This window comes from Brachyhypopomus gauderio, chromosome 12 (genome assembly GCF_052324685.1).
Source record: "Brachyhypopomus gauderio isolate BG-103 chromosome 12, BGAUD_0.2, whole genome shotgun sequence".
NCBI classification, from domain to species: Eukaryota; Metazoa; Chordata; class Actinopteri; order Gymnotiformes; family Hypopomidae; genus Brachyhypopomus; species Brachyhypopomus gauderio.
The window spans coordinates 15,866,678-15,891,599 of record NC_135222.1 but is presented as its reverse complement, the minus strand read 5'-3'; the positions used below and the strand labels follow the sequence as shown (position 1 = coordinate 15,891,599).

The 24,922-nt window shown below is 36.6% G+C and overlaps 1 protein-coding gene across 4 annotated transcripts in view; it reads left to right on the top strand.

The window, feature by feature from the left end:
- The window catches only part of LOC143527906 (receptor tyrosine-protein kinase erbB-4-like), a 224,328-nt gene that overhangs the window by 41,704 nt on the left and 157,702 nt on the right, over positions 1-24,922 (top strand). Inside the window, exons 1-16 of one of the 4 annotated variants that reach the window (XM_077023282.1) lie at positions 3,643-5,999; positions 6,141-6,205; positions 7,317-7,426; positions 11,106-11,268; positions 11,584-11,776; positions 11,949-12,050; positions 13,104-13,205; positions 14,264-14,365; positions 15,423-15,524; positions 16,578-16,679; positions 17,735-17,836; positions 18,887-18,988; positions 20,046-20,147; positions 21,201-21,302; positions 22,356-22,457; positions 23,514-23,615. The exons of 2 other annotated variants lie outside the window; for them this stretch is intronic. In XM_077023282.1, coding sequence (XP_076879397.1) covers positions 7,321-7,426; positions 11,106-11,268; positions 11,584-11,776; positions 11,949-12,050; positions 13,104-13,205; positions 14,264-14,365; positions 15,423-15,524; positions 16,578-16,679; positions 17,735-17,836; positions 18,887-18,988; positions 20,046-20,147; positions 21,201-21,302; positions 22,356-22,457; positions 23,514-23,615 — 1,584 coding nt within the window. In that variant the 5' untranslated portion in view covers positions 3,643-5,999; positions 6,141-6,205; positions 7,317-7,320. Of the gene's footprint in view, positions 1-3,642; positions 6,206-7,316; positions 7,427-11,105; positions 11,269-11,583; positions 11,777-11,948; positions 12,051-13,103; positions 13,206-14,263; positions 14,366-15,422; positions 15,525-16,577; positions 16,680-17,734; positions 17,837-18,886; positions 18,989-20,045; positions 20,148-21,200; positions 21,303-22,355; positions 22,458-23,513; positions 23,616-24,922 lie in introns of those variants that run through there. One more of the 4 variants, XM_077023283.1, reaches the window with a different exon arrangement.

Here is a 24,922-nt window from a genome sequence, read left to right as displayed (position 1 = left end):
AAAGTACATTTAAGTCAAAATTTGCCAGGGGTATGAATACTTTTGGGCATGACTGTGTATAAATAAATATATATATATATATATATATATATATATATATATATATATATATATATATGTATTTATATATACACATACATACACACACACATATATATATATATATATATATATATATATATATATATATATATATATATATATATATATATATATACACTGCTAAAACAAATAAAGGGAACACTTAAACAAAACAAGGTGTGGCTGTTGTGAAGATCACCACACATTCAGAAGTGTGGTGAACATTCATAACATTCAGGAACAATGTTATCCCTGAAGGTCAACAATTGCTGTATGGTCCAGCTAACTGAGTTTGGTGTACAATAGACAACATTAATGAACAAAAACAAACACCACACTGAGGAATGCATCATTATAGCTGCCATCCTTGGTGCCATCTTGAAGAAGCAGAGTATAGTATGCTTTATAGTTATCTAAAGATATATATATATATATATATATATATATATATATATATATATATATAATACACATATGTATGTATATATACACATACATACATACACACTCATATATATATATATATATATATATATATATATATATATATATATATATATATATACTGCTCAAAAAAATAAAGGGAACACTTAAACAACACAATGTAACTTCAAGTCATCCACACTTCGTGTTCAGATAGGAAGCAACACTGATTGTGAATCAATTTCAACTGCTCTTGTGCAAATGGAACAGACAACAGGTAGAAATGAGAGATTTTCAACTGATTTCAAAGATTTTTATTAATTGAGATCTAGGATGTGTTATTTTAGTGTTCCCTTTATTTTTTTGAGCAGTATATATATATGAAATGAATTAAATGTGCCATATTTTGTCAATTGTGATTTTTTTACACCCCAATCGAAATTTGTCCTCCGCTTTTAGCAGTGTTAAATCAGAAGAGTTATTTTTTCAAATGTCTTAGCCACGGCTGTGTCCCCTATTACGGTGAAGGACAGAGTACTAACATATTCCTATAGGAAATGCCTGTTACATTGGCAGCCAGTACTGACCTCTACATTTTGTGCTTGACCTTTGTGACCCGGGCCTGAAAATAAGCCCCTTTTCGACTCACATTTGGCCCCCTTTGGGCACAGGAATCTGGAACTTAATGTACTCCATCAGGGGGCCGGGGGGACGGATGCTCCTGAGCCACCTGTGGCTACGCCCAACCGTCGTCCCGTAGCACCCCCTCAGTGTTCTCACCATAGTTAACATTGTCTACAGCTGAAACTTGAAAAGTTTGCCACGCCAAAACCGTGTGAACTAGGGCTTTACGGCTTCGATATTTTCATCCTAGAGTGGGGCAGATCGAGACTCTATAGTTTGGTGTGGCTATGTGCTACGGTTGGCCGGCGCGAACCCTCATCACCACGCAGAAGGCCATCGGTAATGCTAGGCCAAACGTTGAGCCCCTTTTCACACACTCCTAAGTCTTTGGACAGCCTTCCCAGAAGAGTTGAAGATGTTCTAGCTGCAAAGGATGAACCAATGTCTTATTGAACAAATATGGAATAGTAATGGGATGTCACTTAGGGCGTACTCACACTAGGCTCTGTGATCCGGGCCCGGGCACGGTTGCCTGCCGAAGCACGGTTCGTTTGGCTAGTGTGAGCGCTCCAACCGTGCCCGGGCCCGGATCAGTTAACCGTGCTCGGGCCCGCTTGAAGAGGTGGGCCAGGGCACGATTCATGTGGACTCGGGCACGGTTCGCTTCTAGTGTGAGCGCTATCCGTGCCCGGGCCCGCTTGGTGCCTCGTCTGATTGGTTCATTTTGCTGGAGCTCAAACATGACGTCAGTGATGCAACGCTCACGTTAAACAGTCATAGCGGCAAAGCGATTAGCAGACAATCGTTGTGTTAAATTATCGATAAATCTGTGCTTGCACCGTGTTTCTGCACTCCCAAACGACTCCAAAAATACAATAAAAAGAGAATCGTGAACTCCATAGTGTTGTGCGAGCGCGCTTTTTTTCCAAATAAAGCGGCGTTGTGATGACGTAAGCGTGCTCGGGCCGGGTTGCTGAAGCGAGTGTGAGTGCAGGCCAGCGGGGGAGTGGGGAGGGGGGATAACCGGGCCCCAGCACGGAACCAGCAAACCGTGCCTAGTGTGAGTACGCCCTTAAGCTCATATGTGAGTCAAGGAAGGTGAACAAATACTTTTGGCAATATAGTGTAAAGTGAATATACAGTAATGGTTAACAAGTAATTGATAATCAGTACAACATATGATTTTTCTGTTATATATAGCAGATACTGTGTAAGGTTAATCAACTCTGAGAGAGTCAGATCTGTTAACCCAAATATCTGCTATATAAAACAGACTATTAAAGTAAAGATGCACTAGCGCGCACTCACACTAGGGCCATTCGAACCGTGCTGTGCCTGGTACGATTGGGGAGAGGTCCGAATCCCCAGCCGGCCTGCACTCTCACCTGCACAATTGGTCTGTGCCGTGGCCCGGGTATGACTCAAGATGAGGAGAGCATGAAGTTAACAGTACAGTAGTGTCACTACACCAACACTTGTTGATATAGAAGCAGATTACTCCTCCCCTGCTCTTTCCAATCTTTCCGCTCTCAGCAACTGGAAGGCTGGGACGTGCAGCGTGCTGTGTGGGGTCAGCTCAGACAGCCAAGTGGAGGTTGGTTGGTTTGGAGGTTGGAGATTAATAATGACAGTAAAGGTGTGTGAAGTCCACGTTGCCTCAGATGCACAAGCATGCCGGCAAGTCTGCCTCTCTCTTCCCGTGTGGCTGTTGTGAAGATCACCACACATTCAGAAGTGTGGTGAACATTCATAACATTCAGGAACAATGTTATCCCTGAAGGTCAACAATTGCTGTATGGTCCAGCTAACTGAGTTTGGTGTACAATAGACAACATTAATGAACAAAAACAAACACCACACAGAGGAATGCATCATTATAGCTGCCATCCTTGGTGCCATCTTGAAGAAGCAGAGTATAGTATGCTTTATAGTTATCTAAAGTTATATATATATATATATATATATATATATATATATATATATATATATATATATATATATATATATATATATATATATATATATATACTGCTCAAAAAAATAAAGGGAACACTTAAACAACACAATGTAACTTCAAGTCATCCACACTTCATGTTCAGATAGGAAGCAACACTGATTGTGAATCAATTTCAACTGCTCTTGTGCAAATGGAACAGACAACAGATAGAAATGAGAGATTTTCAACTGATTTCAAAGATTTTTATTAATTGAGATCTAGGATGTGTTATTTTAGTGTTCCCTTTATTTTTTTGAGCAGTATATATATATGAAATGAATTAAATGTGCCATATTTTGTCAATTGTGATTTTTTTACACCCCAATCGAAATTTGTCCTCCGCTTTTAGCAGTGTTAAATCAGAAGAGTTATTTTTTCAAATGTCTTAGCCACGGCTGTGTCCCCTATTACGGTGAAGAACAGAGTACTAACATATTCCTATAGGAAATGCCTGTTACATTGGCAGCCAGTACTGACCTCTACATTTTGTGCTTGACCTTTGTGACCCGGGCCTGAAAATAAGCCCCTTTTCGACTCACATTTGGCCCCCTTTGGGCACAGGAATCTGGAACTTGATGTACTCCATCAGGGGGCCGGGGGGACGGATGCTCCTGAGCCACCTGTGGCTACGCCCAACCGTCGTCCCGTAGCACCCCCTCAGTGTTCTCACCATAGTTAACATTGTCTACAGCTGAAACTTGAAAAGTTTGCCACGCCAAAACCGTGTGAACTAGGGCTTTACGGCTTCGATATTTTCATCCTAGAGTGGGGCAGATCGAGACTCTATAGTTTGGTGTGGCTATGTGCTACGGTTGGCCGGCGCGAACCCTCATCACCACGCAGAAGGCCATCGGTAATGCTAGGCCAAACGTTGAGCCCCGTTTCACACACTCCTAAATCTTTGGACAGCCTTCCCAGAAGAGTTGAAGATGTTCTAGCTGCAAAGGATGAACCAATGTCTTATTGAACAAATATGGAATAGTAATGGGATGTCACTTAGGGCGTACTCACACTAGGCTCTGTGATCCGGGCCCGGGCACGGTTGCCTGCCGAAGCACGGTTCGTTTGGCTAGTGTGAGCGCTCCAACCGTGCCCGGGCCCGGATCAGTTAACCGTGCTCGGGCCCGCTTGAAGAGGTGGGCCAGGGCACGATTCATGTGGACTCGGGCACGGTTCGCTTCTAGTGTGAGCGCTATCCGTGCCCGGGCCCGCTTGGTGCCTCGTCTGATTGGTTCATTTCGCTGGAGCTCAAACATGACGTCAGTGATGCAACGCTCACGTTAAACAGTCATAGCGGCAAAGCGATTAGCAGACAATCGTTGTGTTAAATTATCGATAAATCTGTGCTTGCACCGTGTTTCTGCACTCCCAAACGACTCCAAAAATACAATAAAAAGAGAATCGTGAACTCCATAGTGTTGTGCGAGCGCGCTTTTTTTCCAAATAAAGCGGCGTTGTGATGACGTAAGCGTGCTCGGGCCGGGTTGCTGAAGCGAGTGTGAGTGCAGGCCAGAGGGGGAGTGGGGAGGGGGGATAACCGGGCCCCAGCACGGAACGAGCAAACCGTGCCTAGTGTGAGTACGCCCTTAAGCTCATATGTGAGTCAAGGAAGGTGAACAAATACTTTTGGCAATATAGTGTAAAGTGAATATACAGTAATGGTTAACAAGTAATTGATAATCAGTACAACATATGATTTTTCTGTTATATATAGCAGATACTGTGTAAGGTTAATCAACTCTGAGAGAGTCAGATCTGTTAACCCAAATATCTGCTATATAAAACAGACTATTAAAGTAAAGATGCACTAGCGCGCACTCACACTAGGGCCATTCGAACCGTGCTGTGCCTGGTACGATTGGGGAGAGGTCCGAATCCCCAGCCGGCCTGCACTCTCACCTGCACAATTGGTCTGTGCCGTGGCCCGAGTATGACTCAAGATGAGGAGAGCATGAAGTTAACAGTACAGTAGTGTCACTACACCAACACTTGTTGATATAGAAGCAGATTACTCCTCCCCTGCTCTTTCCATTCTTTCCGCTCTCAGCAACTGGAAGGCTGGGACGTGCAGCGTGCTGTGTGGGGTCAGCTCAGACAGCCAAGTGGAGGTTGGTTGGTTTGGAGGTTGGAGATTAATAATGACAGTAAAGGTGTGTGAAGTCCACGTTGCCTCAGATGCACAAGCATGCCGGCAAGTCTGCCTCTCTCTTCCCGTGTGGCTGTTGTGAAGATCACCACACATTCAGAAGTGTGGTGAACATTCATAACATTCAGGAACAATGTTATCCCTGAAGGTCAACAATTGCTGTATGGTCCAGCTAACTGAGTTTGGTGTACAATAGACAACATTAATGAACAAAAACAAACACCACACAGAGGAATGCATCATTATAGCTGCCATCCTTGGTGCCATCTTGAAGAAGCAGAGTATAGTATGCTTTATAGTTATCTAAAGTTACATGCAGGATGTGTGAGCTAAAGTTGTATTTTACAGCTTAAAATAATACTCTATGTTGTCACGTGTTTTAGGTGCTGTTGGTGCATTCATTTTGCAGTTCATGGATTTTTACAGAGTATGCATTCTATGCAATGCATGTATGAATGCATTGTTCTAATGCATCTATGACATTTAATTTTTCTGTATATGCAGGTTTTTTGCAAAATTATTGCTAATGCCGTAACAGTATCATTTACTCAACCGACCATCTATCAAATCTCAGATTTAAAAATTGCTAAATATAAAATGCAATTAAAAATACATAAAAGATATAAAATCACCAAGGACCAGTTTTGATATACGAGGCAGACCGCGTCATTTTCGCGCCAAACTACACAAGTGGAGTGAGTTGGCAGATCACGCAAACAGAATAAACAGGTAAAAATGTTTTCTATTAACTTTGGCTATATAGCTAGTTAACTATTCTACATTAAGTAGTATAACTTTGTATTTGCGTCTTCTTGTATGTACTGTTAGAACAAATCAAGTGTCACGGTTTTGATCCGCGTCATTTTTCAGCTAAAATACCGAAATATACAGAGAAGCCAAACGGAGCAAACAGCGTGGCAAATCTGAATAACCAGGTAAGCTGTTTTTTTATTTTGGCTACATAGCTAGTTAACTAATTAATGTTCTGGTATAATAAGTAGTAGAGCTTTGTATTTGCTTGTTTACTACATGTACTTTAAGAACAAATCATTTACGTCGAATGAATTAGTGGTGATATGTAGCTAGCTAGGCTGGTAGTTAAAATCCGCTAGCATTACTTTGCTAGTGGTCCATTTACTGGTGTTACTAGTCAGTGAGTTAACCTGCTGCTTATTGTGTGTTATCAATTAGTGGCTGTAATATTAGAGCACAACTGTACCAACATTTCTGAGGTAAATGTGAAATATAAAAAAATAAATCTGACGCTAGCAATATATCTGAAGCTAGCATATATGCTAATCGCGTTAGCTTGGCTAGTAAGTAATGTTAGCCAGCTAGCTAATATTACTTGAGCGAGCTTTACAAAATGACCGTTCTAAAAATATTAAACAGCATCGATGATCACTAAATTGTATTTCTGAGTGATTGCAGTAACATCTAGTGTAAGTATTAATATACAACTGAAAGTGTTAATGCAAGGAAGAATAGCTTTAACCCATATAATCCCTTAATGCCTGAATCTTGTGTATTTAGTAACCCTCACAAATAATCAATCATTATTTTTTAAAGTTTCATAGATAAATAGGACTAAATTGGCTGGTTATAATTGTGACCGGTGGGATAATGTTATTTATATAGAATTTTGCATATGTTCTATGTACTCATCAAAATTCTTATGTCTTATCCCAGTTATTAACATATTTGAAACTGTCACTGTCAGTATTTATTGGGGAGGTAGAGTGATGGATTGTGGAGGGGGTTGGGGATGTAGGAATATATGTAAAAGTCAGTGCCTGGCAATATGGATGTACATTCCATACAGATATATCTGTTGTTTTGATCTTAAAAAAATGCTGCTCTTGAAACACACACACATCAATGTTTTCTTAAAATCTCAGTGTGCTAGCCTAAATAAAACATTCTGTACATATTTATACATGTTTTAATTGACCATTATGGATGCTATTTTAACAGTACTTTAATAAATGGAATAAATTAATAAAGTCTTGAATATTGGATAAGGATGTCAACAATTTGTTCATGCAGTTTGATGATGGGCCGCAGAATCACCCCACTAAAGGATGCACTGCAGTCTGTCAGGATATCTTCTGATAAAAGAGATGTATTGGAGTCAAAGTTCATCTCTCAATATAAAGGTATAGCTAACAAGACTTGATTCGGACTCATGAAAAATAATTTGTGAATAATAAGATTTGGTCCATTATCCAGCCACTGTGTGTGAAAGGTATATTCTTTTTTGTGTGTTTGTTTTGTCATTATTCCTTACTTTTTTTCGGTGATTTGGGTCGCAGACCCTTTTTTCGTGACTCATCATGACAGCCTCTTGTCACGAGCAGGAAATCTGAGAGAAGTGTCAAATGTAAATAAACAAGGGTGGCATAGCTGGATTACCATACGTGGTAGTTTTTGGCTATAAGGAGAATCCTTGGAATAAACAATGTGGGAAACAAATTAAGGACACTGGAATGACCTCAAGGGTCACCTGGATCAGCTTGTTTAGTTTATGCTAACCATTTAGCCATCAATACAGCAAATATATAAAATTATTAAAATTATTAAATATAAAATATATATATATATATATATATATATATATATATATATATATATATATATATATATATATATAAATAATTTATTAAAATTATTTTTCCCCATCTCATGTGCCTAAGCTTATCATGGTAAGATACTTGGCTTGGACTTCAGCCTTATGAGCCATGACATGATTTGGACTTGTATTTTATGACTTCAACACCTGTGTTTCACACAGTGCTGCCTTTTTACAGTGATTCTCCAAACTGTAAAAAACATATTGGCCTCCCCAGCAATGAAAGCTGTATCCTGATTCTCTGACACTGTTAAAGCATATTGTTCCCAGTTCTGTGTGGATTTTATCCTCTGTGCCAGGGGTTCTCAACTGGTCTGTGCCGAGGCCCACATTTTCTCGATGTCATTAAGTAAAGTTCAGCTAGTCAGACTTCAGGACCGGAACTATCCACACAGCAAAAAGTCCAGTGTTGAATTAACTTCCACATAGTTAATTTTAACACTTTTTGAGGGTTTATATAGCGCCACACTCCACAGAGTTAAATTAACACTTTCAAAATAGTTAAAACATTTTAACACTTGGTGAGAGTTACTTTGAGTTAAAGTAACTCTATGGGATTGATTTTTTTTTTTACTATTTCAGAAGTGTTGGTTTCACTCCCCAAATAGTTAGCTATTAACACTATTAAAATGTTAAAATTAGAATAATATATTCCCATACATTTTTTGCTTTTTTCCTCAAAATTGAACTAAAACATTGTGAAAGAATGTACAATGTACAAACACTTTATGCACTTTGAATAATAAAACCATTGTAGAAATTAAACTCTGATGTGACCAGTATGGCTGCCACAAACGATTATTTTAATAGTCGACTAATCACCGATTAATTTTTACGATTAGTCGACTAGTCGGATTGTACGTTAACTGAATATAAAACATACAGCTTATCACACTAGAATGCAACTGCTATTATATAACCATCATTAGATTTCAGCTATAACTAAAAATAAAAACAATTAAGATCATAGTTCATTAAACCTTTAATGAAATATGCAGCTTGTTGCAACAAACAATTATTAAAATAAGGATAAGGCACTGCCTTAAAAAACACAAAAATAAATAGGCCTACATTAATAAAGAATTTTTTTTAGGTTTTTCTTTCTTTCATTAGTCTCTGGCATCAAACTTCGCTACATTTAAATCAAATTAGGTAGGGACCTGAAACTAAGGAGTTATTCACAAAAATAAAGTTTTGGTCTCACTGACGTTGACGAATGCGTGCTAAGGCTAATTAAACAAATCGCCATCACTAATGTTAACTTTTACAGCTACCACAATAAGCAGGGTTGCCAACTCTCACGCATTGAGAGTGAGACACACGCATTTGACCGTCTTCACACACTGTCACGCCACACATCCGATTTCTCATGCCGAAAAAAAATCTAGTTTATTTACCTCTGATCCATATCTATGATTCAATGAGTTACTAGTTCGCTCTGGCGACAACCACTGGCGATCGATCGCGATATAATACTTAATTTGTGTCCATTTTACCCCCCCAAGATCAAATCTCACTCCAAGATCTTGAAAAGTTGGCAACCTTGCGATAAGTAAGTACTAAGTTAATGCTCTAAACTTTAGTAGCTAACTAGCAATTTAGATTACAGAGATGACTGTCCCTATTCATCGTTGTCACAAGTAGCCACAACATGCTTCAGGTACATGCTCGTACATCGCGGTTGTGCTGCCGTGGAAGGCAAGTTCTGCCTTGCAGATATTGCACGCGTGTTGGAACCCGACTACGGAAAATGATCCCGCACTTTTGAGTTCCGTAGCCGGGTAGCCACGATACCAGAGCCTGTCTGTATAACGTCCTGGGATGTCGTCAACTGTATACCCCGGTTTCCACTACTGCGCATGTGCGTCAAGGACAGAAACGCAGACGCAGCAGTGGAAACTGTCGCAGCAGTTCGGAGAGGGGAAAAAAACGACGCATCGACTAATAAATTAGTCGTCGACTATTTTAGTAGTCGACATAGTCGTGACTAGTCGACTAATCATGGCAGCCCTAGTGACCAGCAATGGAGCGCAAGTAAAAGAAGGATGCGATCACACCAGTCTCATTGAAAATGTAGGATTTAATGAATAAAGTGCACCAGCGCAAAACCCGTGACATAATTCAAATTAAGGATAAGATAACATAGACCCCGAACATAAGGGGAGCCCTCACCTCTCATAGGGGATCTACAAGACCCGCTCCCCCCATAACATCAACCCCTGATCCCTAAAGGTCCAGAAATACTGCTTTCCATCTCCAGGGAGAAACACCTGCACCTAAAATAAACACACAAGCATTAATTGTGAAACACACACATAACCTTGCTTAATAATTCAATAATACTACATACACCTTGATACAGTGGTTTAGTCTATCGAAATCACATTACTATCCTTTTAATGCTGGTAACATTTTCAGAAAGTGACATTCACCAATTTCGTTTTCCCTGTTCCACCATAAACTGTGGTGCTGTTCCTTTCTGGTGCTAATAACTGCTGCACCATTTAAAACTGGAACTAGACCCTAGCGTATAAAAACAGACGTTGGTCTTAGTTTGAATAACCAGAATAGTTTTGATATAATGCATTTATTTTAATCCTCACTGTCAAATTATGGAGAGCTAGCTAGGTATCACTATCACTTAATTTAACTAGGTTAGGTATGCTAACATTAACTGTGCTGATCACCTCAACACGTTTGCTATTCAGTCCCTGGCATCAAGGTTCTGAACTTATATAATCTCAGAGGGTGTTTTATTGTACATAATGCATTCACATAATAAAATTAAACCTTTTTCAGTAAGACTGAATAAATAACACTCACCTTGTACATCTTTCACCAAGAGAAAAATGGCGTTGACTTTCTCCAGCGAAGTGAAATGAGTGGGCAGAGTTTAACTACGTCTTAGCGGGAGTCATTTAGTTGGATTAACACTGATTTGATCAACTCTGTCAAATAACTCCAACACTGAACATCATTTAGAACTAACAGTGTTAAAATTACTCTTTGGGAGTGAAAATCGGAACTCTGAAATGTTTAACTGAAAATTTAACACTCCTGTTTTTGCTGTGCATTGTATGATATGGAATAACATCTGTGTCTAACACATGTCAGTGGTCTGACACATAAGATGACACTTACTGTTCACTGTCAATGTTCACAAATTTATTTTAAAAATAATGACCAAATATTCTTGTATGTTTCAGGTTATGGAGTTTTTGCACTGAAATACATTTCAAAAGGTGACTTTGTTGTAGAATACCGGGGTGAATTAATTAGCTCTAAGGATTCCCAACAAAGGAGAGGTATCTACACCAGTGAAGAGATGGTGTACATGTTTGATTTTAAATGGCAGGAGAAAACCTGGACGTAAGCATTCTTACTTGCATTAAATTCTGTATTAAAGAAAATAAGAATCACAAAAAATTTTACTGACCTAGGAAATGATAATGGAATGTGATGATTATTCTGTTTTAAACTTATTCTTGATTAGAAGAAATGTGACTTCACAGATGTGATCTTCGTTTGGACAGTGTATAATTATTGTTGAATAAAGTTATAGTCTTGTTATTTACATGTAAGGGCCAAATTACAAGCTTTATGTAAATATGGCAGCATACTAAATACGATGGGTAAAATAATTGCTGTCTTTTTTCATTTTTTGCTTGTTTTAATGGTTCTCAGAATTGATGCTTCAAAGGACAATAGGTCTTTAGGACGACTAGTCAACGATGACCATATAAGTCCAAACTGCATGATGAAAAAAGTGTTTGTGGATGGATCACCACACCTGTGTCTATTCGCAATCCGTGACATCCAACCAGGAGATGAAATCACGTATGATTATGGGGATAGTGCCTGGCCATGGAGAACAAAGGTCAGTAAAATATCATGCGAAAATGACTGTTTTTTCAGCTTCTTTTCACAAATAAAAATAGATATTTTTTATAAAATGTATTTTATGAATGTATTAAACTGAATAGAATTTACTGAGTATTAAACATTTCTCTTAAAAATAATGAAAACCTGTCTTATTAATGTGTCCACAGTTAATAAATGAAAGCAGTCCTGCGCCAACTACATCTCATGGCAAGGGGAAATACAGCATTGACCCAACTGCGAATGATCAGGCTTGCAAAGCCTCTGAGTTGGTAAGTTACGCATTCATTATCTATTCTAAATTGCTTTGTCTTGACAATATTAACATAATGTAATGTTAGCTTATTCCCATATCTTTTTCTTACAATCCAGTTACCCATTTCATTATAGTGTAAGAAACTGCACAGAGAAGTTAATATGATCTTTGCATTCAGTCATTAATTGATGGCTTGATGATGGGTTTAGAGATCTTTAAAAGTTGAAGAAAAAAGTACAACAACATTATGTCCAGTACAAACTCACTGAACATTACAACATGCTTGTACTTGCTTAGAATAACTTCTTACTTCAGTCCACTACAGAATGAACAGGTTATGTAGTGACTTCATGATTTTATCCTTTGAAGATTGCAAATGTCTTTTACCATTGTAAATTACAAATAGTTGTAAAAGTGCAATGTCCTATCTTTACTCCTCTACAAAATGGTCAGTGTGTAACATTTCGATTTTGTCCAGTTCAGTTTTTGTCATAGTTTTGTAAATGTATTGCTAGAGTTTGGGTTTTAGTCTAACTGTACACCTCTGCATAATAGTGTGAGTAATAATGTCCTGAATGTGTCCATTGGAGTTCCTTTTACCATTGCAAATTAAGAAAGAGCTTTGTGTCCTAACTTTACTCCACTCCAGAATAGACATTCTGTGTATCAACGTCCTGATTTTGTCAGTTGGAGGTTTTGTCTTACTATTGTATACTTAAGAATAGGTGTTTGGCCTTCGTCCTAACTTTACACCACTTCAGAATGGATAGTCTGTGTATCAACGTCCTGATTTTGTCAGTTGGCAGTTTTGTCTTACTATTGTATATTTAAGAATTGGTGTTTCACTCGTCCTAACTTTGTACAACTTCAGAATAGTGTGTGTAACAATGTCTTGATTTTGTCCATTGTAAATGTAGAAGCAAACATTGATAATTAGGTTCTCATTTCAATGAAAACTGCAGTTGTTTAGTGATTTGAAGACTTCCAGATATCCATATGTTAAAAATAAAGAGTTTGGGACGTATCACAGTACTGAAAAAAAATATATCTCTTGTAAATGTGTCCACAGATAATAAATGAAAGCAGTTCTGTGCCAACTACATCTCACGGCAAGGGGAAATACAGCCTTGACCCAACTGCGAATGATCAGGCTCGCAAAGCCTCTGAGTTGGTAAGTTACGCATTCATTATCTATTCTAAATTGCTTTGTCTTGACAATATTAACATAATGTAATGTTAGCTTATTCCCATATCTTTTTCTTACAATCCAGTTACCCATTTCGTTATAGTGTAAGAAACTGCATAGAGAAGTTAATATGATCTTTGCATTCAGTCATTAATTGATGGCTTGATGATGGGTTTAGAGATCTTTAAAAGTTGAAGAAAAAAGTACAACAACATTGTTAGGTCCAGTCCAAACTCACTGAACATCACAACATGCTTGTACTTGTTTAGAATAACTTCTTACTTCAGTCCACTACAGAATGAACAGGTTATGTAGTGACTTCATGATTTTATCCTTTGAAGATTGCAAATGTCTTTTACCATTGTAAATTACAAATAGTTGTAAAAGTGCAATGTCCTATCTTTACTCCTCTACAAAATGGTCAGTGTGTAACATTTCGATTTTGTCCAGTTCAGTTTTTGTCATAGTTTTGTAAATGTATTGCTAGAGTTTGGGTTTTAGTCTAACTGTACACCTCTGCATAATAGTGTGAGTAATAATGTCCTGAATGTGTCCATTGGAGTTCCTTTTACCATTGCAAATTAAGAAAGAGCTTTGTGTCCTAACTTTACTCCACTCCAGAATAGACATTCTGTGTATCAACGTCCTGATTTTGTCAGTTGGAGGTTTTGTCTTACTATTGTATACTTAAGAATAGGTGTTTGGCCTTCGTCCTAACTTTACACCACTTCAGAATGGATAGTCTGTGTATCAACGTCCTGATTTTGTCAGTTGGCAGTTTTGTCTTACTATTGTATATTTAAGAATTGGTGTTTCACTCGTCCTAACTTTGTACAACTTCAGAATAGTGTGTGTAACAATGTCTTGATTTTGTCCATTGTAAATGTAGAAGCAAACATTGATAATTAGGTTCTCATTTCAATGAAAACTGCAGTTGTTTAGTGATTTGAAGACTTCCAGATATCCATATGTTAAAAATAAAGAGTTTTGGGACGTATCACAGTACTGAAAAAAAAATATATCTCTTGTAAATGTGTCCACAGATAATAAATGAAAGCAGTTCTGTGCCAACTACATCTCACGGCAAGGGGAAATACAGCCTTGACCCAACTGCGAATGATCAGGCTCGCAAAGCCTCTGAGTTGGTAAGTTACGCATTCATTATCTATTCTAAATTGCTTTGTCTTGACAATATTAACATAATGTAATGTTAGCTTATTCCCATATCTTTTTCTTACAATCCAGTTACCCATTTCATTATAGTGTAAGAAACTGCATAGAGAAGTTAATATGATCTTTGCATTCAGTCATTAATTGATGGCTTGATGATGGGTTTAGAGATCTTTAAAAGTTGAAGAAAAAAGTACAACAACATTGTTAGGTCCAGTCCAAACTCACTGAACATCACAACATGCTTGTACTTGTTTAGAATAACTTCTTACTTCAGTCCACTACAGAATGAACAGGTTATGTAGTGACTTCATGATTTTATCCTTTGAAGATTGCAAATGTTTTTTACCATTGTAAATTACAAATAGTTGTAAAAGTGCAATGTCCTATCTTTACTCCTCTACAAAATGGTCAGTGTGTAACATTTCGATTTTGTCCAGTTCAGTTTTTGTCATAGTTTTGTAAATGTATTGCTAGAGTTTGGGTTTTAGTCTAACTGTACACCTCTGCATAATAGTGTGAGTAATAATGTCCTGAATGTGTCCATTGGAATTTCTTTTACCATTGCAAATTAAGAAAGAGCTTTGTGTCCTAACTTTACTCCACTCCAGAATAGACATTCTGTGTATCAACGTCCTGATTTTGTCAGTTGGAGGTTTTGTCTTACTATTGTATACTTAAGAATAGGTGTTTGGCCTTCGTCCTAACTTTACACCACTTCAGAATGGATAGTCTGTGTATCAACGTCCTGATTTTGTCAGTTGGCAGTTTTGTCTTACTATTGTATATTTAAGAATGGGTGTTTCACTCGTCCTAACTTTGTACAACTTCAGAATAGTGTGTGTAACAATGTCTTGATTTTGTCCATTGTAAATGTAGAAGCAAACATTGATAATTAGGTTCTCATTTCAATGAAAACTGCAGTTGTTTAGTGATTTGAAGACTTCCAGATATCCATATGTTAAAAATAAAGAGTTTTGGGACGTATCACAGTACTGAAAAAAAATATATCTCTTGTAAATGTGTCCACAGATAATAAATGAAAGCAGTTCTGTGCCAACTACATCTCACGGCAAGGGGAAATACAGCCTTGACCCAACTGCGAATGATCAGGCTCGCAAAGCCTCTGAGTTGGTAAGTTACGCATTCATTATCTATTCTAAATTGCTTTGTCTTGACAATATTAACATAATGTAATGTTAGCTTATTCCCATATCTTTTTCTTACAATCCAGTTACCCATTTCATTATAGTGTAAGAAACTGCACAGAGAAGTTAATATGATCTTTGCATTCAGTCATTAATTGATGGCTTGATGATGGGTTTAGAGATCTTTAAAAGTTGAAGAAAAAAGTACAACAACATTATGTCCAGTACAAACTCACTGAACATTACAACATGCTTGTACTTGCTTAGAATAACTTCTTACCTCAGTCCACTACAGAATGAACAGCTTGTGTAGTGACTTCATTTTTTTATCCTTTGAAGATTGCAAATGTCTTTTACCATTGTAAATTACAAATAGTTGTAAAAGTGCAATGTCCTATCTTTACTCCTCTACAAAATGGTCAGTCTGTAACATTTCGATTTTGTCCAGTGCAGTTTTTGTCATAGTTTTGTAAATGTATTGCTAGAGTTTGGGTTTTAGTCTAACTGTACACCTCTGCATAATAGTGTGAGTAATAATGTCCTGAATGTGTCCATTGGAATTTCTTTTACCATTGCAAATTAAGAAAGAGCTTTGTGTCCTAACTTTACTCCACTCCAGAATAGACATTCTGTGTATCAACGTCCTGATTTTGTCAGTTGGAGGTTTTGTCTTACTATTGTATACTTAAGAATAGGTGTTTGGCCTTCGTCCTAACTTTACACCACTTCAGAATGGATAGTCTGTGTATCAACGTCCTGATTTTGTCAGTTGGCAGTTTTGTCTTACTATTGTATATTTAAGAATTGGTGTTTCACTCGTCCTAACTTTGTACAACTTCAGAATAGTGTGTGTAACAATGTCTTGATTTTGTCCATTGTAAATGTAGAAGCAAACATTGATAATTAGGTTCTCATTTCAATGAAAACTGCAGTTGTTTAGTGATTTGAAGACTTCCAGATATCCATATGTTGAAAATAAAGAGTTTGGGACGTATCACAGTACTGAAAAAAAATATATCTCTTGTAAATGTGTCCACAGATAATAAATGAAAGCAGTTCTGCGCCAACTACATCTCACGGCAAGGGGAAATACAGCCTTGACCCAACTGCGAATGATCAGGCTCGCAAAGCCTCTGAGTTTGTAAGTTACGCATTCATTATCTATTCTAAATTGCTTTGTCTTGACAATATTAACATAATGTAATGTTAGCTTATTCCCATATCTTTTTCTTACAATCCAGTTACCCATTTCGTTATAGTGTAAGAAACTGCATAGGGAAGTTAATATGATCTTTGCATTCAGTCATTAATTGATGGCTTGATGATGGGTTTAGAGATCTTTAAAAGTTGAAGAAAAAAGTACAACAACATTATGTCCAGTACAAACTCACTGAACATTACAACATGCTTGTACTTGCTTAGAATAACTTCTTACCTCAGTCCACTACAGAATGAACAGCTTGTGTAGTGACTTCATTTTTTTATCCTTTGAAGATTGCAAATGTCTTTTACCATTGTAAATTACAAATAGTTGTAAAAGTGCAATGTCCTATCTTTACTCCTCTACAAAATGGTCAGTGTGTAACATTTCGATTTTGTCCAGTGCAGTTTTTGTCATAGTTTTGTAAATGTATTGCTAGTGTGTAGGTTTTGGTCTAACTGTACACCTCTGCATAATAGTGTGAGTAATAATGTCCTGAATGTGTCCATTGGAGTTCCTTTTACCATTGCAAATTAAGAAAGAGCTTTGTGTCCTAACTTTACTCCACTCCAGAATAGACATTCTGTGTATCAACGTCCTGATTTTGTCAGTTGGAGGTTTTGTCTTACTATTGTATACTTAAGAATAGGTGTTTGGCCTTCGTCCTAACTTTACACCACTTCAGAATGGATAGTCTGTGTATCAACGTCCTGATTTTGTCAGTTGGCAGTTTTGTCTTACTATTGTATATTTAAGAATTGGTGTTTCACTCGTCCTAACTTTGTACAACTTCAGAATAGTGTGTGTAACAATGTCTTGATTTTGTCCATTGTAAATGTAGAAGCAAACATTGATAATTAGGTTCTCATTTCAATGAAAACTGCAGTTGTTTAGTGATTTGAAGACTTCCAGATATCCATATGTTAAAAATAAAGAGTTTTGGGACGTATCACAGTACTGAAAAAAATATATATCTCTTGTAAATGTGTCCACAGATAATAAATGAAAGCAGTTCTGTGCCAACTACATCTCACGGCAAGGGGAAATACAGCCTTGACCCAACTGCGAATGATCAGGCTCGCAAAGCCTCTGAGTTGGTAAGTTACGCATTCATTATCTATTCTAAATTGCTTTGTCTTGACAATATTAACATAATGTAATGTTAGCTTATTCCCATATCTTTTTCTTACAATCCAGTTACCCATTTCATTATAGTGTAAGAAACTGCACAGAGAAGTTAATATGATCTTTGCATTCAGTCATTAATTGATGGCTTGATGATGGGTTTAGAGATCTTTAAAAGTTGAAGAAAAAAGTACAACATTATGTCCAGTACAAACTCACTGAACATTACAACATGCTTGTACTTGCTTAGAATAACTTCTTACTTCAGTCCACTACAGAATGAACAGGTTATGTAGTGACTTCATGATTTTATCCTTTGAAGATTGCAAATGTCTTTTACCATTGTAAATTACAAATAGTTGTAAAAGTGCAATGTCCTATCTTTACTCCTCTACAAAATGGTCAGTGTGTAACATTTCGATTTTGTCCAGTGCAGTTTTTGTCATAGTTTTGTAAATGTATTGCTAGAGTTTGGGTTTTAGTCTAACTGTACACCTCTGCATAATAGTGTGAGTAATAATGTCCTGAATGTGTCCATTGGAATTTCTTTTACCATTGCAAATTAAGAAAGAGCTTTGTGTCCTAACTTTACTCCACTCCAGAATAGACATTCTGTGTATCAACGTCCTGATTTTGTCAGTTGGAGGTTTTGTCTTACTATTGTATACTTAAGAATAGGTGTTTGGCCTTCGTCCTAACTTTACACCACTTCAGAATGGATAGTCTGTGTATCAACGTCCTGATTTTGTCAGTTGGCAGTTTTGTCTTACTATTGTATATTTAAGAATTGGTGTTTCACTCGTCCTAACTTTGTACAACTTCAGAATAGTGTGTGTAACAATGTCTTGATTTTGTCCATTGTAAATGTAGAAGCAAACATTGATAATTAGGTTCTCATTTCAATGAAAACTGCAGTTGTTTAGTGATTTGAAGATTCCAGATATCCATATGTTAAAAATAAAGAGTTTTGGGACGTATCACAGTACTGAAAAAAAATATATCTCTTGTAAATGTGTCCACAGATAATAAATGAAAGCAGTTCTGCGCCAACTACATCTCACGGCAAGGGGAAATACAGCCTTGACCCAACTGCGAATGATCAGGCTCGCAAAGCCTCTGAGTTGGTAAGTTACGCATTCATTATCTATTCTAAATTGCTTTGTCTTGACAATATTAACATAATGTAATGTTAGCTTATTCCCATATCTTTTTCTTACAATCCAGTTACCCATTTCATTATAGTGTAAGAAACTGCATAGAGAAGTTAATATGATCTTTGCATTCAGTCATTAATTGATGGCTTGATGATGGGTTTAGAGATCTTTAAAAGTTGAAGAAAAAAGTACAACAACATTGTTAGGTCCAGTCCAAACTCACTGAACATCACAACATGCTTGTACTTGTTTAGAATAACTTCTTACTTCAGTCCACTACAGAATGAACAGGTTATGTAGTGACTTCATGATTTTATCCTTTGAAGATTGCAAATGTTTTTTACCATTGTAAATTACAAATAGTTGTAAAAGTGCAATGTCCTATCTTTACTCCTCTACAAAATGGTCAGTGTGTAACATTTCGATTTTGTCCAGTTCAGTTTTTGTCATAGTTTTGTAAATGTATTGCTAGAGTTTGGGTTTTAGTCTAACTGTACACCTCTGCATAATAGTGTGAGTAATAATGTCCTGAATGTGTCCATTGGAATTTCTTTTACCATTGCAAATTAAGAAAGAGCTTTGTGTCCTAACTTTACTCCACTCCAGAATAGACATTCTGTGTATCAACGTCCTGATTTTGTCAGTTGGAGGTTTTGTCTTACTATTGTATACTTAAGAATAGGTGTTTGGCCTTCGTCCTAACTTTACACCACTTCAGAATGGATAGTCTGTGTATCAACGTCCTGATTTTGTCAGTTGGCAGTTTTGTCTTACTATTGTATATTTAAGAATTGGTGTTTCACTCGTCCTAACTTTGTACAACTTCAGAATAGTGTGTGTAACAATGTCTTGATTTTGTCCATTGTAAATGTAGAAGCAAACATTGATAATTAGGTTCTCATTTCAATGAAAACTGCAGTTGTTTAGTGATTTGAAGACTTCCAGATATCCATATGTTAAAAATAAAGAGTTTTGGGACGTATCACAGTACTGAAAAAAAATATATCTCTTGTAAATGTGTCCACAGATAATAAATGAAAGCAGTTCTGTGCCAACTACATCTCACGGCAAGGGGAAATACAGCCTTGACCCAACTGCTAATGATCAGGCTCGCAAAGCCTCTGAGTTGGTAAGTTACGCATTCATTATCTATTCTAAATTGCTTTGTCTTGACAATATTAACATAATGTAATGTTAGCTTATTCCCATATCTTTTTCTTACAATCCAGTTACCCATTTCATTATAGTGTAAGAAACTGCACAGAGAAGTTAATATGATCTTTGCATTCAGTCATTAATTGATGGCTTGATGATGGGTTTAGAGATCTTTAAAAGTTGAAGAAAAAAGTACAACAACATTATGTCCAGTACAAACTCACTGAACATTACAACATGCTTGTACTTGCTTAGAATAACTTCTTACCTCAGTCCACTACAGAATGAACAGCTTGTGTAGTGACTTCATTTTTTTATCCTTTGAAGATTGCAAATGTCTTTTACCATTGTAAATTACAAATAGTTGTAAAAGTGCAATGTCCTATCTTTACTCCTCTACAAAATGGTCAGTGTGTAACATTTCGATTTTGTCCAGTGCAGTTTTTGTCATAGTTTTGTAAATGTATTGCTAGAGTTTGGGTTTTAGTCTAACTGTACACCTCTGCATAATAGTGTGAGTAATAATGTCCTGAATGTGTCCATTGGAATTTCTTTTACCATTGCAAATTAAGAAAGAGCTTTGTGTCCTAACTTTACTCCACTCCAGAATAGACATTCTGTGTATCAACGTCCTGATTTTGTCAGTTGGAGGTTTTGTCTTACTATTGTATACTTAAGAATAGGTGTTTGGCCTTCGTCCTAACTTTACACCACTTCAGAATGGATAGTCTGTGTATCAACGTCCTGATTTTGTCAGTTGGCAGTTTTGTCTTACTATTGTATATTTAAGAATTGGTGTTTCACTCGTCCTAACTTTGTACAACTTCAGAATAGTGTGTGTAACAATGTCTTGATTTTGTCCATTGTAAATGTAGAAGCAAACATTGATAATTAGGTTCTCATTTCAATGAAAACTGCAGTTGTTTAGTGATTTGAAGACTTCCAGATATCCATATGTTGAAAATAAAGAGTTTGGGACGTATCACAGTACTGAAAAAAAATATATCTCTTGTAAATGTGTCCACAGATAATAAATGAAAGCAGTTCTGTGCCAACTACATCTCACGGCAAGGGGAAATACAGCCTTGACCCAACTGCGAATGATCAGGCTCGCAAAGCCTCTGAGTTTGTAAGTTACGCATTCATTATCTATTCTAAATTGCTTTGTCTTGACAATATTAACATAATGTAATGTTAGCTTATTCCCATATCTTTTTCTTACAATCCAGTTACCCATTTCATTATAGTGTAAGAAACTGCACAGAGAAGTTAATATGATCTTTGCATTCAGTCATTAATTGATGGCTTGATGATGGGTTTAGAGATCTTTAAAAGTTGAAGAAAAAAGTACAACAACATTATGTCCAGTACAAACTCACTGAACATTACAACATGCTTGTACTTGCTTAGAATAACTTCTTACTTCAGTCCACTACAGAATGAACAGGTTATGTAGTGACTTCATGATTTTATCCTTTGAAGATTGCAAATGTCTTTTACCATTGTAAATTACAAATAGTTGTAAAAGTGCAATGTCCTATCTTTACTCCTCTACAAAATGGTCAGTGTGTAACATTTCGATTTTGTCCAGTGCAGTTTTTGTCATAGTTTTGTAAATGTATTGCTAGAGTTTGGGTTTTAGTCTAACTGTACACCTCTGCATAATAGTGTGAGTAATAATGTCCTGAATGTGTCCATTGGAGTTTCTTTTACCATTGGAAATTAAGAAAGAGCTTTGTGTCCTAACTTTACTCCACTCCAGAATAGACATTCTGTGTATCAACGTCCTGATTTTGTCAGTTGGAGGTTTTGTCTTACTATTGTATACTTAAGAATAGGTGTTTGGCCTTCGTCCTAACTTTACACCACTTCAGAATGGATAGTCTGTGTATCAACGTCCTGATTTTGTCAGTTGGCAGTTTTGTCTTACTATTGTATATTTAAGAATTGGTGTTTCACTCGTCCTAACTTTGTACAACTTCAGAATAGTGTGTGTAACAATGTCTTGATTTTGTCCATTGTAAATGTAGAAGCAAACATTGATAATTAGGTTCTCATTTCAATGAAAACTGCAGTTGTTTAGTGATTTGAAGACTTCCAGATATCCATATGTTGAAAATAAAGAGTTTGGGACGTATCACAGTACTGAAAAAAAATATATCTCTTGTAAATGTGTCCACAGATAATAAATGAAAGCAGTTCTGTGCCAACTACATCTCACGGCAAGGGGAAATACAGCCTTGACCCAACTGCGAATGATCAGGCTCGCAAAGCCTCTGAGTTTGTAAGTTACGCATTCATTATCTATTCTAAATTGCTTTGTCTTGACAATATTAACATAATGTAATGTTAGCTTATTCCCATATCTTTTTCTTACAATCCAGTTACCCATTTCGTTATAGTGTAAGAAACTGCATAGGGAAGTTAATATGATCTTTGCATTCAGTCATTAATTGATGGCTTGATGATGGGTTTAGAGATCTTTAAAAGTTGAAGAAAAAAGTACAACAACATTGTTAGGTCCAGTACAAACTCACTGAACAACACAACATGCTTGTACTTGCTTAGAATAACTTCTTACTTCAGTCCACTACATAATGAACACGTTGTGTAGTGACTTCATGATTTTATCCTTTGAAGATTGCAAATGTCTTTTACCATTGTAAATTACAAATAGTTGTAAAAGTGCAATGTCCTATCTTTACTCCTCTACAAAATGGTCAGTCTGTAACATTTCGATTTTGTCCAGTTCAGTTTTTGTCATAGTTTTGTAAATGTATTGCTAGAGTTTGGGTTTTAGTCTAACTGTACACCTCTGCATAATAGTGTGAGTAATAATGTCCTGAATGTGTCCATTGGAGTTTCTTTTACCATTGCAAATTAAGAAAGAGCTTTGTGTCCTAACTTTACTCCACTCCAGAATAGACATTCTGTGTATCAACGTCCTGATTTTGTCAGTTGGAGGTTTTGTCTTACTATTGTATACTTAAGAATAGGTGTTTGGCCTTCGTCCTAACTTTACACCACTTCAGAATGGATAGTCTGTGTATCAACGTCCTGATTTTGTCAGTTGGCAGTTTTGTCTTACTATTGTATATTTAAGAATTGGTGTTTCACTCGTCCTAACTTTGTACAAGTTCAGAATAGTGTGTGTAACAATGTCTTGATTTTGTCCATTGTAAATGTAGAAGCAAACATTGATAATTAGGTTCTCATTTCAATGAAAACTGCAGTTGTTTAGTGATTTGAAGATTCCAGATATCCATATGTTAAAAATAAAGAGTTTTGGGACGTATCACAGTACTGAAAAAAAATATATCTCTTGTAAATGTGTCCACAGATAATAAATGAAAGCAGTTCTGCGCCAACTACATCTCACGGCAAGAGGAAATACAGCCTTGACCAAACTGGGAATGATCAGACTCGCAAAGCCTCCGAGTTGGTAAGTTACGCATTCATTATCTATTCTAAATTGCTTTGTCTTGACAATATTAACATAATGTAATGTTAGCTTATTCCCATATCTTTTTCTTACAATCCAGTTACCCATTTCGTTATAGTGTAAGAAACTGCATAGAGAAGTTAATATGATCTTTGCATTCAGTCATTAATTGATGGCTTGATGATGGGTTTAGAGATCTTTAAAAGTAGAAGAAAAAAGTACAACAACATTGTTAGGTCCAGTCCAAACTCACTGAACATCACAACATGCTTGTACTTGTTTAGAATAACTTCTTACTTTAGTCCACTACAGAATGAACAGGTTATGTAGTGACTTCATTTTTTTATCCTTTGAAGATTGCAAATGTCTTTTACCATTGTAAATTACAAATAGTTGTAAAAGTGCAATGTCCTATCTTTACTCCTCTACAAAATGGTCAGTCTGTAACATTTCGATTTTGTCCAGTGCAGTTTTTGTCATAGTTTTGTAAATGTATTGCTAGTAGGCTTGTCACGATACTAAGAATTACAACTTCGATACGATACTTAAAAAAATATTGAAATTCGATACCATTTTCGATACCAAAGTCAGATACTGTGCTAATTTTCGTTTTAAAGCCTTTTTATTTTTTTCTAAACAAACAAATGAATGTTGCTTTGTGTTTGAAAATGCTTGAAATTGTAACTACATTTCACAACAAATAGGTGTCTGACTGATCAGTTCTCTTGTATGACGTTAACAAATACGAGCCTCTTGTAATTCCAGGACGAAACATGAGATAACGTGAAGACGTTAAGATTGGGCGTTTTGAAAATAAACCACCATTAAATAATGTGGTAAAAAAAGCGAATAATTTCGAGTATATGTATAAATATTTAACTTAACTTATCCCAACAAACATCCAACGTCAGAAAGACGTTAAAATCATGTCTGTATCACGTCGGTCAGTCCAGACCCATTTTGCATGTCTGGTGGACGTTCAAAACTGGTTCAAAATCTGACAGTGTGACTAGGACCTTAACCTTAACTTAACATGGACATCTATGACGAGTTTTCTATCTGAACGTCTGACTAGGACCTTTATTGGATGTCAGTGAACGTGCAAAAACTGAAACTGAACGACAGTAATAGACGTCAAAAGACGTTTAAAAAAGACGTCGCAAAAACTTTCATTCTGGCTTTTCAGTGGACGTCTTTTGAACGTCTGACAAAGTGTCTTTGCTCGTGCTGGGAAATATTGAAATGGATCTTGAAAGTGACATACAAGTGTTTGAATTCCACAAGGTGTATGAACCCTGCAAACAGGG